The sequence below is a fragment of the Pan paniscus genome, chromosome 9 (assembly GCF_029289425.2).
Source record: "Pan paniscus chromosome 9, NHGRI_mPanPan1-v2.0_pri, whole genome shotgun sequence".
Classification (NCBI taxonomy): Eukaryota; Metazoa; Chordata; class Mammalia; order Primates; family Hominidae; genus Pan; species Pan paniscus.
In genome coordinates this window covers 7874565-7889007 of record NC_073258.2, presented here as the reverse complement: position 1 = coordinate 7889007, position 14443 = coordinate 7874565, and the positions used below count along the sequence as shown (strand labels likewise).

The 14443-nt window shown below is 39.6% G+C and overlaps 1 protein-coding gene across 1 annotated transcript; it reads left to right on the top strand.

The window, feature by feature from the left end:
- The first annotated feature begins 11490 nt into the window (after positions 1-11490).
- On the top strand, positions 11491-12441 carry LOC103786169 (olfactory receptor 51I2-like). The gene has a single exon (XM_008972425.3). It carries the CDS (start codon positions 11491-11493, stop codon positions 12439-12441), a length of 951 nt encoding a protein of 316 aa, XP_008970673.3.
- The last annotated feature ends 2002 nt before the right edge of the window (positions 12442-14443 follow it).

Here is a 14443-nt window from a genome sequence, read left to right as displayed (position 1 = left end):
GGAAGGCTGAAGGCCCCAAAAGCTCCTTTGGAGGAAGGATTGGGACATGTTAACAACTTAAGGAATGCTAAAGTAAGGATGAAGAGGACCCAGGATCTTGATAGTAGTGAATGTATCACTAATAAAATAATATTTGACTATAAAATGGCATACATATTTATTCAATACTTATGTGAAAATTATTGTGCTAGTTGCTGCTAGGCATGTTATAATGGTGAGTATGAAATATTGTCAAGTAACCAGATAGACATGTGAAGAGAAAATATAAAAAAGAGCCATCGGTATCCTGAAAAATTCTTGTTTGACATATATGGGAATAATGAAGTTCGGCAGGGCAAACAGAATTTATCAAAAATAATTCTGCTCCTGCCCAGAGTGAAGGAGATAATAAATATTAAAGAGAGACAAAATATATGGAGGCTTTGTATTTAATGCAAGAGAGAAGATCTACTTTGTTTGTGGTAATAAAAACAGGCTATGTTGAGTGGTTATGAAGTAGCTTGTGAAGGATGAGAGAAGTTAGAATTCTTGATTCAGGATGGCAGGAAGAAAGAAGGGTACTGATTTTGGCAGACATAATTGCCTGAGAAGAAACACTTAGGCAGAAACGTTTAGAACAGTACTATTCCAAGTATGGTCTAATAAACAATATCATTGACATTTCTGGTAGCTTTATAGAGAAACAGATTCTTAGGCCCCACATAAGTCCTACTGAATGAGAACTGCTTTTAATAAGAACCTTGGGTGATTATACCTTGAGAAGGACAATGTTTCTCTTTTCTAACAGCACTCAGGTATTAGATTGATGCCCATCTGCTGTGCAACAAGAGTAACAAAACTCATGATTAACAAGAGTTTGGAAAAGTGGTTCTCGATATATGATTTCCAGATCAATATCATCAGCTTTGCATCGAAACTTGTTAGGGATGCAAATTCTGAGGACTTTCTTTAGACATCTGAACAAAAAACTATCAGGAGTGAGACCAAGAAGTTTGTGTTTTAATACATTCCACAAGTTATTTCCATATCTGTTAAAGGTTGAGAACTTTTAACCTGGAATATTGGTTACAGATAACTGTTTAGACAAACGGGGAGTTTCCAACTGGGACACTGGGGCACAAGGTCTTGAGAGATTGCTGAAGTAAACTTGTGAATGACTTTTAAAGTGGGAAACTCAATGTATCACAATTAAGCATATGGTATTGTTGGTGAAGGGAAGTAGAGTAGATTTATAGCCTTAATATCTCCATGAGACAGTGCAGGTGGAAGACAGAAATAGCTTCAGAGGAGAATTTGATACACAATTTCCAGCCACCCCACAGTCATAATCCCATATTGTGCTTTCCTTCTTTTCCCTCAATTCCTACCTCCTGTCATGCCAAACTACTTGACATTGAAAATTCAGGCAAACTCCAACTTTAGGGCTCCCATTCAGGCAAATAGAACTGGAAGAGAGCGAGAGAGAGGACGAGAGAGAGAGAAAGAACAGTTGATTGTCATACTGAGATGGTTAGGCAAGAGAAGTTTGTCAATGGAACTTCACTGTACACAAGTCTCCTGATCAGGAAGTCTTCGGAGACTTTTCTGCAAATCTATTAACTCTTTTTCTTTTCTGCAGTCTATTAACTTCTTCCCTCTTTAGATGGGATATGTTTAATCTGGTTGTATTTTTGTTTACCAAGCATTTACCTGCAGATTGCGTCTATCTCTGCTTTGCTTCATTGTTAAAAGTTTAACTTCCACTCCACAGGATATATTTATTTCTCTATTTAAGCTTTGTTGTGGGGAGGAAAGCTTCAAAATTTCCCCACAAATGACGTTTAATACAACAAGCCCTTGTCTTGAGATTTGCATGGATGTTTTGTTTAGTATTACCATTATCAGAGTGAATAAATATTTAGAGTTTTTCTTGACTTATGCCCTCATTTAATGGAGGCAGAAACTGAGTTTGGAAAAAGACATTTTAAATATCTAAAAAAGAGCAATAGATAATGGCAGTCCAAGCTAAAACTCTGCACTCAGCACAGAGTTGGTCACACCAGTACATGTGAATTAAGGGAATAACCAGACAACTATTTAAATGAATGAAAAAACTGGATCCAGACTGATGTTTAGATCCAGATCTGAGTTTTAAGCTCAGAATTCAGAGATCTAGACTCTGGGTTCTGAGCACAGAGTTGCACTTTTGAGACTGGATAACTGTGGGGGGTGTTGCTATGAAGTTTGGAGAATTTGTCTCCAACTTCTTCATTATAAGGAAGGAGTTGAAATTTCATTTTCTCAGTGGAGAGAGGGCAGTATCTCCAGGTTTGTTCCCCTTCATGCTGCCTCTAATAACATAGCTAGAGTCATTTTACATCATGACTTCTCAAAGCCCTGCCTCTCCTTGCCAGAGATTTATGCCCAATATGAGGCATCATTTGTTTCCTTCTTTGTCCATGATTCTGTGACCTAACTTACAAGATCATGATTCATGATTACTCCTGAATTTCATCTCTTGGTTCCCAACTCATAATTTTTGATCCAACCAATCCTATAACAATAATGAAAAGTAGAAGGTGTTCTTCTGCCACTGTTCCTCTGTTCCTTTGATATTTCAGTGCTCCACATGGGGAAGAGAACATTACATCTTCTATTTCCCTCCCTGAACCATCCCACCACTTGATAGAAAAGGGAGAGAGCCTTCCTGCTGTTCCTTCTCTCAATACACCCTCACTCTAAAACTGAGATGAACAAGAAGTAAAATGGATTATTTAATGGGAAGTTCAGGTGTTGGGAAAAAGAATCTGTTTGGGAGACCTGAAATCGAAACCCGCAAGAGAACTTAACGATAACTAGCATGTGTGATAAATTCAATAAAAAGAAACAAACCTATGACTTCCTTCTTCTCATTTGAATCTCAATCCCTTGTAGTTAGGTGCTATCCTTTTTTATAAATCAGATTCAAAACTAAAGGAATGTTAATCTTCTAAAATCAGGTGGCAAAGCCAGGACTTAAAATTAGGTCTGTATGATTTTGAACCCATGGTCCTTCAGTATCCTGGAATGTTTCTTTTGGAGGAGACCCTTAACTTGCAGTAACTTGGCAGACCATGGGAGTGGGAGTTCAGGATGGAAGTGTAGGACTAAGTGGATTGAGGCAGTCAGGTCATATCCTCTCTGGCTTAAATCCTGGGGTTGTCTCTGGCCTTCAAGCTCCAGTCTCTGAGATCTGAGCTCTGGAATTTTCCCGCTGGAATCTAAGCTTTAGGTTTTGCCTGAGATCTGAGTTTTAAGCTCAGAATTCAGGGATCTAGACTGTGGGTTCTGAGCACAGAGTTGCACTTTTGAGACTGCATAACTGTGGGGGGTGTTGCTATGAAGTTTGGAGAATTTGTCTCCAACTTCATCATTATAAGGAAGGAGTTGAAATTTCATTTTATCAGTGGAGAGAGGGCAGTATCTCCAGGTGAAGTAGTTTCTTGTTTGCTTCTTCTTATCTTTTTATTCCCAAGGTAAGATCTAACCCCCCTCCTTTCCCCAATACCAGCACAGCATCACACTCAGGCAAAGCAGGACCCCAGGGGCTCTGGCATCTGGGAACAATTCCGCAGAGGCATAAAGGCAGCCTCCTCTCTTGGCTGGTGCCCACCTGAGGTCCATTCTAGAGCCATTGTGAGTTCTGGTCCTCTGCCTCTCAGTCCAACTCACACTTCACAAAGCTCCCTCAAGGTGATCAAAGACACTTTGATCAGTCTGTGTCTTTGAGGTATGTATACAATAAGTGTGTTTCTAGCTACAATTCTGCTTGTGCTTCTGTATGCTTCTCTCAGATTCTCTTATCATGCCTCTGTATCTTTGAGTGAATCTCTATCAATGCCTGTGTATGTTTGCATAGTTGTGCACAATTTAAAAATCCTCAGATCTCACTTTTACATAGGTTTTCTATAGAACGAACAATATTCATTCAAATACCCTCATGGTCTGCCAGCCACTTTCAGGTAAAGCTGCCAGAGACTGCTTTAGCAGTGAAAGACACATGGGTGATCACACAGCAGGGGTTGAGAACTTGCCTCTGTTCTGTCCCACACAGATCCACAGACATGGGATTCTGTCACTGAATGGAGACACCTTGCCAGTCTGGAATCTCAGGCCTGTGAGCAGAAAGAGAGCTGAAAGACCATTAACCTCGATTCAGCAGATGCTGACATTCTCTTTCCAGAACTTTCATGAAGAGTTATCCAGTCTTTGCTTGAACACCTTCACTGCCCAGAAGCTTATTATTTCATTGTGATTTTAGAAAAGTGTTTCTTACATGAACCCCAGACTGTCACCCTGTGATCTCCACCTATGGCTCAGCACCTGTCATACTGATCCCAACCCGTCTCTAATGCAGTCTTCTCTGGTCAAAATGAAGCATCACTCATTCCTTCAGTGTCCTTAATGTGACTTAATTCCCTTTACTTTTTGCGTGTGATGCAGTCAGTTTAACTCCTATTTAGAATAGAGAACCAAAAACTGAAGGTACTTCAGTTACAGCCTAAGTAGTATATTCATCTTTTATTCATTAATGATTTTTTTAGCATATCTTTGTGTCAGAATCATGTCATGTGTTGAGAAGGACAGGATGAACCAGGCACAAGTCTGATCCTAAAAGAGCTCAAAAGCTGACAGGAAGGAGGTATAAATGTAATTTTAATAAAATAGAAAAAGTCTGTACAAAATATTACAAAGTTACAGATAAGAAAGTTATTGTTTCTGCTAAATAGTGTTAGAAAAAACTACAGATGTTTTAAGCTATATATCACACTGCTGATTCATATTACACTGGACTATTGATGGGTCACTCTGACAGGAGGACTTTTGTGGTGCGGAAATTAAAAGTCAGACACTTGGAGAAATAGCTAAAGGGATTTAGGACAGGTTAAGAGAAGAAGGAAAGATTACAGGATATCACCATGGAAACCTCAGATACTATTTATTCAGTTATTTATTCATCCAGTTAAAATATTTATTAAGCATCTGTTATGTATTTGACCCTGTGCTAGTATGGGTTATCTAGTGATAACAGACAAACAAAAACAGTCAATATCATCCATTCTTCTTAGAATTTATGGTCTGGTAGGGATACAGACATTAGATAATTACACAAGTACATATATGTTTACAAATTAACATAAGTGTTCTGCAAGAAAATAACATATTCCATGAGCAATATTCAGTTAATACTTGATGAAGATTATTATGTCTCTGAGTCTGCAACATTATCTATAATGTAGAGAAAGCATGTTTAAGACCAATGTGAGAAAGCACTTCATATCCGTGAGATCTGTCCAGGATAGTGGTTTAGGGATGCGATAAACTCCCCATCACTGGGAATGCTGATGCTGAGCATGGGTGATAATTGTATAAAGATGGACATTCTCTCAGTGGGTACAAGATTGGACTCTTGATTCAGATTCTAGAGAGCCTATTAAGTTTATCACTGAATATATAGCCTTTTGAGATGGGGCTATTTTTCAAAGGTGACTTAACCCCTGTTCCCCACCACCTGACCTCCAGTTTGCATAGGAGGCTAGAAAAAAAATCTATCTGCCATTCAGTCTTTTTCTCTGCCTGGAAAAATAAAGATGACCGACTTCTCCAGCATCTTCCCATTTTTCTCATTTAGATGTCTTTTGCTTCAGAAGGTTGGCTGCTGGCCTTTATAGGGAAGACCATGGGACTTATAATTGGAAGAACTAGATTCTAGTCCCAGATCAGCCACTTACAGGTTTCAGGCAAGTCACTTGATATGGCTGTTATGAGATCGAAATAAGGCATCTTAGGAGTGAAGAAATTGCCCCTCTGGTTGTCATTTTCCATCCACAGATTGAGTTAATTTTTTGAGCTATGGTCTCCTTGACGTTGCCAATCTTTTCACTGTCCTGCATGTTCCTCTTTTCATGGTCCGTCGAAGTCTTGATTCTTACTTCCTGCTGAAGATGATGCTTTACCAGGGACCAGCATCTTCAGGTGAGGCAGGTCAGGATCTTCAGGAGAGATAATTAGACAGATTCAAAAGAGTCCTGCCAAGCCCTTCTGTCCCTTAAATGACCCTCTAGAGAGGTGCACTAGCCCCAAAACCTAGGCTACATCTGTGGGCACCACCCTGGAGTATTATAAGCAAATCCAAGTCAATTCAGAGGAGCTTCAGGATGCTGAGTGGTCTAGTGGATGAAGAAACACAAATAAATGTTTAACTTGTAGGTCCAGAGTGGAGTAGGAAAGTTATCTGAAAGTCATGGAGGGAGACAGGGAGAGCTTGCAAATTTCATTTTAGTCTAAAATACTGTCACTGTAAAGGGGCTGGAATGTTACAAAATGAATCTGGAGTGGTTCTCAACATTGGGTTCATCTGAGGAGCTTTAAAACATTGATAATTAGATACTACACCCTGAGATTCTACTTTAATTGGTATGGGGTGTTACCTGAGCACTGGGATTTTTAAGTTCTTCAGGTGATTCTGATGCATAGCAAAGGTTGAGAACTGCTGATCAATAAGGTAGACTCAAGATAAATAAATTGGTAAGAGGCACAAGGAAACACATTTCACATGTCAGGAAAGTCATTAATTTTGAGGGAGGACAGAGTTCAGCAGAGCTGGTGCATGAAGAGTGTAGAGAGTAAGAGAATGCAGGACCTAGGATCATTCTCATAATTACATTGCTCTTGTCTCCATAGTCATAGCTCTTTTTTTTTTTCATTTTTAGATATAAGATCTCATTCTGTTGCCTAGGCTGAAGTACAGTGGTGCAATCATAGCTCATTGCAGCCTGGAACTCCTGGACTCAAGTGATTCTTCTTCTTCAGCTTCCCAAGTAACTGGACTACAGGCATGTGCCACCACGCCCAGCTAATTTTTTAATTTTTAATTTTTTGTACAGATGGGGCCTTGCTATGTTGCCCAGGCTGGTATGACTCCTGGAGGTCATAGCTCTTTGCATTCCCTTGACAGTACATTCTCCTGACCATACATTTATTCCAGCAGGGCATTCTTATTAAACTTTTCAGATGTATGAACAATTTCACATCAACATTGGGTAACCACAGGATAAAGAATTGGTGCAGGATCACTGACTCATACATCAAATCTATTGAGTGAATGTGTGAACTGGTGATTGGAAGTAATTCAGTTTTTATACCAGTCATGAGCGCCCCTTCCTACTTCACTGTTATTGTCTTTAAAAATTAATTTTATAAATTTAATTTGTTATATTACATTAACTATGTTACATTGTATTACATTACATTATATATTATTTCAACCTTCTGACTGGGATTAGCTATTTCTCTCTGATCTCATGGCCACTGAAGGAGTCTTGTATCTCTGTGTCTTTGTTTTCATCTTTGCATATATTCTTGGTTAAATATGGTCTTTTAGAAGCCACTACATCTTTGATAGTTTTCCTAAACTCTGTTTGTTTCTATCTCAGAGGTAACTTGTGTATTAGCATAATTTTCACCTGAAATGCTTATATCCTTCATTGTCCATATTCCTATTTCTCCCTTTTTCAGCTTTTTAAAACCATAGTCTCACTTTCATTCACAACATTTTTCCCTCTCTGAGGTGGAATGGGGATACATGGAGATGATCTTTACTAGGGGTTCTTCCCTTCTAAGATTTACGTTGTCAAAGCTAAAACTCAGTTCTTTCTGTGGCTTTTTTTTTTTTATTATACTTTAAGTTTTAGGGTACATGTGCACACTGTGCAGGTTAGTTACATATGTATACATGTGCCATGCTGGTGCGCTGCACCCACTAACTTGTCATCTAGCATTAGGTATATCTCCAAATGCTGTCCCTCCCCCCTCCCCCCTCCCCACCACGGTCCCCAGAGTGTGATATTCCCCTTCCTGTGTCCATGTGATCTCATTGTTCAATTCCCACCTATGAGTGTGAATATGCGGTGTTTGGTTTTTTGTTCTTGCGATAGTTTACTGAGAATGATGGTTTCCAGTTTCATCCATGTCCCTACAAAGGACATGAACTCATCATTTTTTATGGCTGCATAGTATTCCATGGTGTATATGTGCCACATTTTCTTAATCCAGTCTATCATTGTTGGACATTTGGGTTGGTTCCAAGTCTTTGCTATTGTGAATAATGCCGCAATAAACATACGTGTGCATGTGTCTTTATAGCAGCATGATTTATAGTCATTTGGGTATATACCCAGTAGTGGGATGGCTGGGTCAAATGGTGTTTCTAGTTCTAGATCCCTGAGGAATCGCCACACTGACTTCCACAATGGTTGAACTAGTTTACAGTCCCACCAACAGTGTAAAAGTGTTCCTATTTCTCCACATCCTCTCCAGCACCTGTTGTTTCCTGACTTTTTAATGATTGCCATTCTAACTGGTGTGAGATGATATCTCATAGTGGTTTTGATTTGCATTTCTCTGATGGCCAGTGATGATGAGCATTTTTTCATGTGTTTTTTGGCTGCATAAATGCCTTCTTTTGAGAAGTGTCTGTTCATGTCCTTCGCCCACTTTTTGATGGGGTTGTTTGTTTTTTTCTTGTAAATTTTTTTGAGTTCATTGTAGATTCTGGATATTAGCCCTTTGTCAGATGAGTAGGTTGTGAAAATTTTCTCCCATGTTGTAGGTTGCCTGTTCACTCTGATGGTAGTTTCTTTTGCTGTGCAGAAGCTCCTTAGTTTAATTAGATCCCATTTGTCAATTTTGGCTTTTGTTGCCATTGCTTTTGGTGTTTTGGACATGAAGTCCTTGCCCACGCCTATGTCCTGAATGGTAATGCCTAGGTTTTCTTCTAGGGTTTTTATGGTTTTAGGTCTAACATTTAAGTCTTTAATCCATCTTGAATTGATTTTTGTATAAGGTGTAAGGAAGGGATCCAGTTTCAGCTTTCTACATATGGCTAGCCAGTTTTCCCAGCACCATTTATTAAATAGGGAATCCTTTCCCCATTGCTTGTTTTTCTCAGGTTTGTCAAAGATCAGATAGTTGTAGGTAAGTGGCGTTATTTCTGAGGGCTCTGTTCTGTTCCATTGATCTATATCTCTGTTTTGGTACCAGTACCATGCTGTTTTGGTTACTGTAGCCTTGTAGTATAGTTTGAAGTCAGGTAGTGTGATGCCTCCAGCTTTGTTCTTTTGGCTTAGGATTGACTTGGCGATGCGGGCTCTTTTTTGGTTCCATATGAACTTTAAAGTAGTTTTTTCCAATTCTGTGAAGAAAGTCATTGGTAGCTTGATGGGGATGGCATTGAATCTGTAAATTACCTTGGGCAGTATGGCCATTTTCACGATATTGATTCTTCGTACCCATGAGCATGGAATGTTCTTCCATTTGTTTGTATCCTCTTTTATTTCATTGAGCAGTGGTTTGTAGTTCTCCTTGAAGAGGTCCTTCACATCCCTTGTAAGTTGGATTCCTAGGTATTTTATTCTCTTTGAAGCAATTGTGAATGGGAGTTCACTCATGATTTGGCTCTCTGTTTGTCTGTTGTTGGTGTATAGGAATGCTTGTGATTTTTGTACATTGATTTTGTATCCTGAGACTTTGCTGAAGTTGCTTATCAGCTTAAGGAGATTTTGGGCTGAGATGATGGGGTTTTCTAGATAAACAATCATGTCGTCTGCAAACAGGGACAATTTGACTTCCTCTTTTCCTAATTGAATACCCTTTATTTCCTTCTCCTGCCTGATTGCCCTGGCCAGAACTTCCAACACTATGTTGAATAGGAGCGGTGAGAGAGGGCATCCCTGTCTTGTGCCAGTTTTCAAAGGGAATGGTTCCAGTTTTTGCCCATTCAGTATGATATTGGCTGTGGGTTTGTCATAGATAGCTCTTATTATTTTGAAATACGTCCCATCAATACCTAATTTATTGAGAGTTTTTATCATGAAGGGTTGTTGAATTTTGTCAAAGGCTTTTTCTGCATCTTTTGAGATAATCATGTGGTTTTTGTCTTTGGCTCTGTTTATATGCTGGATTACATTTATTGATTTGCGTATATTGAACCAGCCTTGCATCCCAGGGATGAAGCCCACTTGATCATGGTGGATAAGCCTTTTGGTGTGCTGCTGGATTCGGTTTGCCAGTATTTTATTGAGGATTTTTGCATCAATGTTCATCAAGGATATTGGTCTAAAATTCTCTTTTTTGGTTGTGTCTCTGCCCGGCTTTGGTATCAGAATGATGCTGGCCTCATAAAATGAAAACTCAGTTCTTTCTGATGACTCCAACCTAGATCAGACCACAGTTTACTCTCATCTCCATAGTGAAATTGGTAACCTTACTACAAGAGAAGATCATGAATCTAAACTGTAATCTAGGCTCTGCAGAAACTGACTTTTAAGCTGTGGCCTGTTATTCATTTTTTCTCTCTGGGTCCTAGTGTCTCTCTAAGAATAAAATATCTTACTCAATATCCCATGTAATATCTTGCTTATCCTACAAGAAATCTAAAAAGCAAGTGTATTTTAATCCCCAGTTCACAGGTAGAGATACTGAGAAAATTAATGTCTCATGTTCAGTAATTTGAAGCTCTGCAAATGGATTCTGAAAGACTTTAGTTCAAAATACTGAATATGTGACATTAATTTTCTCATTTTTTCTTACAACCAGAAAGAATAATATTATTACATTCATCTCACAAGTTAAAGCTCAAACCAAGCCAAACAAAAACAAAATTTTGGATCAGAGTATAAATAAGTTGAACACATCACACATCTAGTAACTGGCTGAGTATGGATTTTGGCTCAGGTCTGATTTATTTATTCCAAAGTTTCTGCTCTTAATTTTTAAGCTATGCTGTCTTTCACAAGATTGAGCAGTCTGAAATATTGCATGTTCCTGCTCAAATGTGGGAGCTAAAAAAGTTGATATCATGTAGGTAGAATGTAGAATAATCACGAGGGTGGAAAGGCATGTGTGTTAAGGATAGGAGAGGCTGGTTAATAGCTATAAACACATAGATAGAAGGAATTAGTTCTAATGTTTGATAGCAGAGTAGGGTAACTAGAGTTAACAACAATGCATATTTTTCAAAGTAGCTAAAAGAGAGGAATTTGACACGTTCCCAACACATAGAAGTAATAAGCACTCAAGGTGATGAATATCCTAAGTACCTCGACTTGACCATTATACATTTTATGCATGTGACACAATGTCACTTGTATCCCATAAATATGTACAAGTATTATGCATCCATAAAAAGTATTTAAAACTTTTTAAAAAACTTAAAAAGATGGAGCAGTCTGAAATATCTCTTTTCCAAGTAACATTTAGGATTCTGGAACTCAGGAGAACAGGAGGAGAAAAGAGGATGTCTGTTATACTTTTATTCAGAATGACGTAGATGACTCCAACTTTCTTGCTTCCTGCCCCATCTCCTTTCTTCAACTTTTCAGGTTGGCCGCTAAGGCAGAAGATCCAACAGGTGGGGACTAACTTCAGTTTTTTTCAAATGGCAGGTGAAGACTGATCTCTGCTGTTGGTGGCATGGGAGCTGAAAGCAATGAAAGTCTTGACCTCCTATCTGTCTTCCTGACTGGCATCCCAGGACTGGAGGCCCAACATGGTTGGCTCTCCATCCCTTTCTTCACCATGTACATTGTGGCCATTGGGGGAAACATCCTAATTATGGCAGCAGTGCAGGAGGACTCTGCCCTACATGAGCCCATGTACCTATTTCTCTCCATGTTGGCTGTCACTGAGGTGGGCGTCTCTGTGTCTACACTGCCTACTGTTACGGGCATTCTTTGGTTTGATGCCCACAGAGTTGACTTTGATGGCTGCCTGGCCCAGATGTTCTTCATTCACACCTTCTCCTGCATGGAGTCAGGGGTCCTACTAGCCATGAGCTATGACCGCTTTGTAGCCATCTACAACCCCCTGCGCTATACAGCCATCCTGACCCTGCCCCGTATTATCTGCATGGGTCTGGGCATTACACTGAAGAGTGTGGCACTCATGGCCCCACTTCCAATCCTTTTGAGGCAACTGCCCTATTGCCACACTAATGTCCTCTCACACTCCTACTGCCTCCACTCAGATCTGATCCAGCTGCCTTGTGCAGATACTAAACTCAACAGCATCCTGGGCTTAGCCATTGTTCTCGCAACTTTCGGGCTGGACTCATTGCTTATCGTGGTCTCTTATGTCTTGATTCTTTATACAGTGATGGGCATTGCTTCTGGAGAGGGACGGTGGAAGGCTCTCAACACATGTGTGTCACATATTTGTGCAGTGCTTATATATTATGTGCCCATGATTGGGGTGTCTGTGATGCATCGTGCTGCCAAACATGCTTCACCCATTGTCCACACACTTATGTCTAGCATCTACCTTTTTGTGCCACCTGTACTTAATCCCATCATCTATAGTGTTAACACCCAGCCAATAAGACAGAGAATTCTCACCTTGTTTTCCTGCAAGAGGGAATTGCTCTGAATCACTGCAAGGAGTCAGGAACTGTCATTAAATTCATAAATTCTGATAATGTTTCTGCTATGGGCAAAGCTCTACATTAGGCATTTTGAGGAGGAATAGGAACAAGGAATTCAAAGTATTGCAACAGGCTTGAATCTGAAATGCAAGAGTTATTCCTAACCCTTTCCATCTCACATTTTATTTGTATATGTGTGTCTCTGTGTGTGCACATGTACATGACTTTCTCTTCTAACCAGATATGGTGACTTTGGGACAGAAGTAATGGATTTTCCTTTTCCTCATTTTCTCAAAACTCCTAGCAAAAAAGCCTGACAAATAGTAAGTTAACAGTAAAAACTTGAGACTTAATGAAATTTAAATTTAAATAAAGCAAAATTCTATTTTTATGGGTTAGGTAGGGATTACCTAACCATATCTTCCAATTAAAAAAATATTATCCTAGGAACATGTCTTTGAGTAAGGTGAGCATGCTCTCTGGTTTTCTCCAGATATTCATGGTTTACATCTGTTTTCCTTGGCATTATTATTAATGTTACCTTCTTTTACTCTCAAAAATGTTCTTGATCAAACAATAAATTGTTTATTTTTGTTTACATTTACCTATGAAGCAACTTCTTGTTATGTAAGAAAAGAGACTCTTCCTAAAACTTGCTGTCCAGTGGTCTCACACCCAGAATTTATGTACCGACACTCTGAGAATGAACAGCTGACCAAAAGACCTCAACTGAAGCATGAAATAAAATATGAACAATGTCACAATGCCTAGGCTACAGATTCTAAGAATCTCAGCAAAAGCAGCAAATTCTTCTTTAGTAGAATCCCAGGCTCAATTTTAGATAAACACTTATTGGCAAATAAGTCTGATATCACTGTTCCTGGCTATACCCTTTTTCTATTTCCTCCCTTCCTTTCATGCTTCTGTGGCTTTACCGTGCATGTGGTGTTTATATTCTTATCTATCTGTTCCCCATCCTGCCCCTTCCTTAGCCCCATAATCATGGGTCTAGTGGGTCCCCTCCCCTCTGCATCTGCCCATGTTTGCCTAGGCTTCCTGCAAACCTTGCTCAAGTGGGAACGACCATCTTCTCATCTCCTAAACACACAGGCCTTTGTATAAAGTGAATTTATGGAACTGTGCTGATTGATCAGTGATTAGTGTCACTGATCATTCGCACTCACTTTGGGACCTCCAATTACAATGAAAATATTGTCCTCACCACATATTATTCTCCTTGACTCATCCAGCTTACAAGGGTTGTCTTTGTAAGGTTGTCTGTGACTTTTTTGAAATACTTAGTGTGTTTGTAGTCACTGATTGGTTCTTCCAGCCCACTGCACAGACTGAGACCCTGGTATTGCGGTGAAGAATTTATTGACATTAGCCACACAGGAGATGGAGTTATTACTCAAACCAGTCTCCCCAAACTCTCAAAGGCTGGGGTTTTTCAAGGGTAGTTTGGTGGGCAGGGGACTAGGGAATAGGTGCTGCTATTGATTGGTTGGGGATACAATAATAAGAATGTGGAAAACGGTAGTCATGTGCTGAGTCTGGCTCTGTGTGTGGTGGGTGCAGAGGACCAGCTGAGTCATGAGTTACAAGTCTGGATGGGGTCAGTCTGAAAAACATCTCAAAACACAAATCTTAAGTTCTACAGTAGCAATGTTAACTATAGGACCAATTGGAGCAGTCACAAATCTTGTGACCTCTGGCCACATCACTTTGAAGCAGTAAGGGACAGTAAAAACTATACCTACATTTTAGCAGAATTCAGGCCCCTCTCTTATTTCTAATCCTGTAGTCTTTCATTAGCCTTACAAAGGTAGTTTCAGCCTCTGAACAAGGAGGTGATTAGTTTGGGGGAGGGACTATGATGGTCCTTGTTTCTAAGTTAAACTATAAACTAAATTCTCTTATGGTTAGCTTGGCCTATGCCCAGAAATGAGTGAAGACAGCCAGGCTGTGAGGCTAGAAGCAAGATGGTGTCAGTCATGTTAGATTTCT

What these genes read in the sequence shown, in the direction of transcription:
- LOC103786169 (XM_008972425.3), top strand. Translation starts at nt 11,491, where the DNA reads ATGGGAGCTGAAAGCAATGAAAGTCTTGACCTCCTATCTGTCTTCCTG.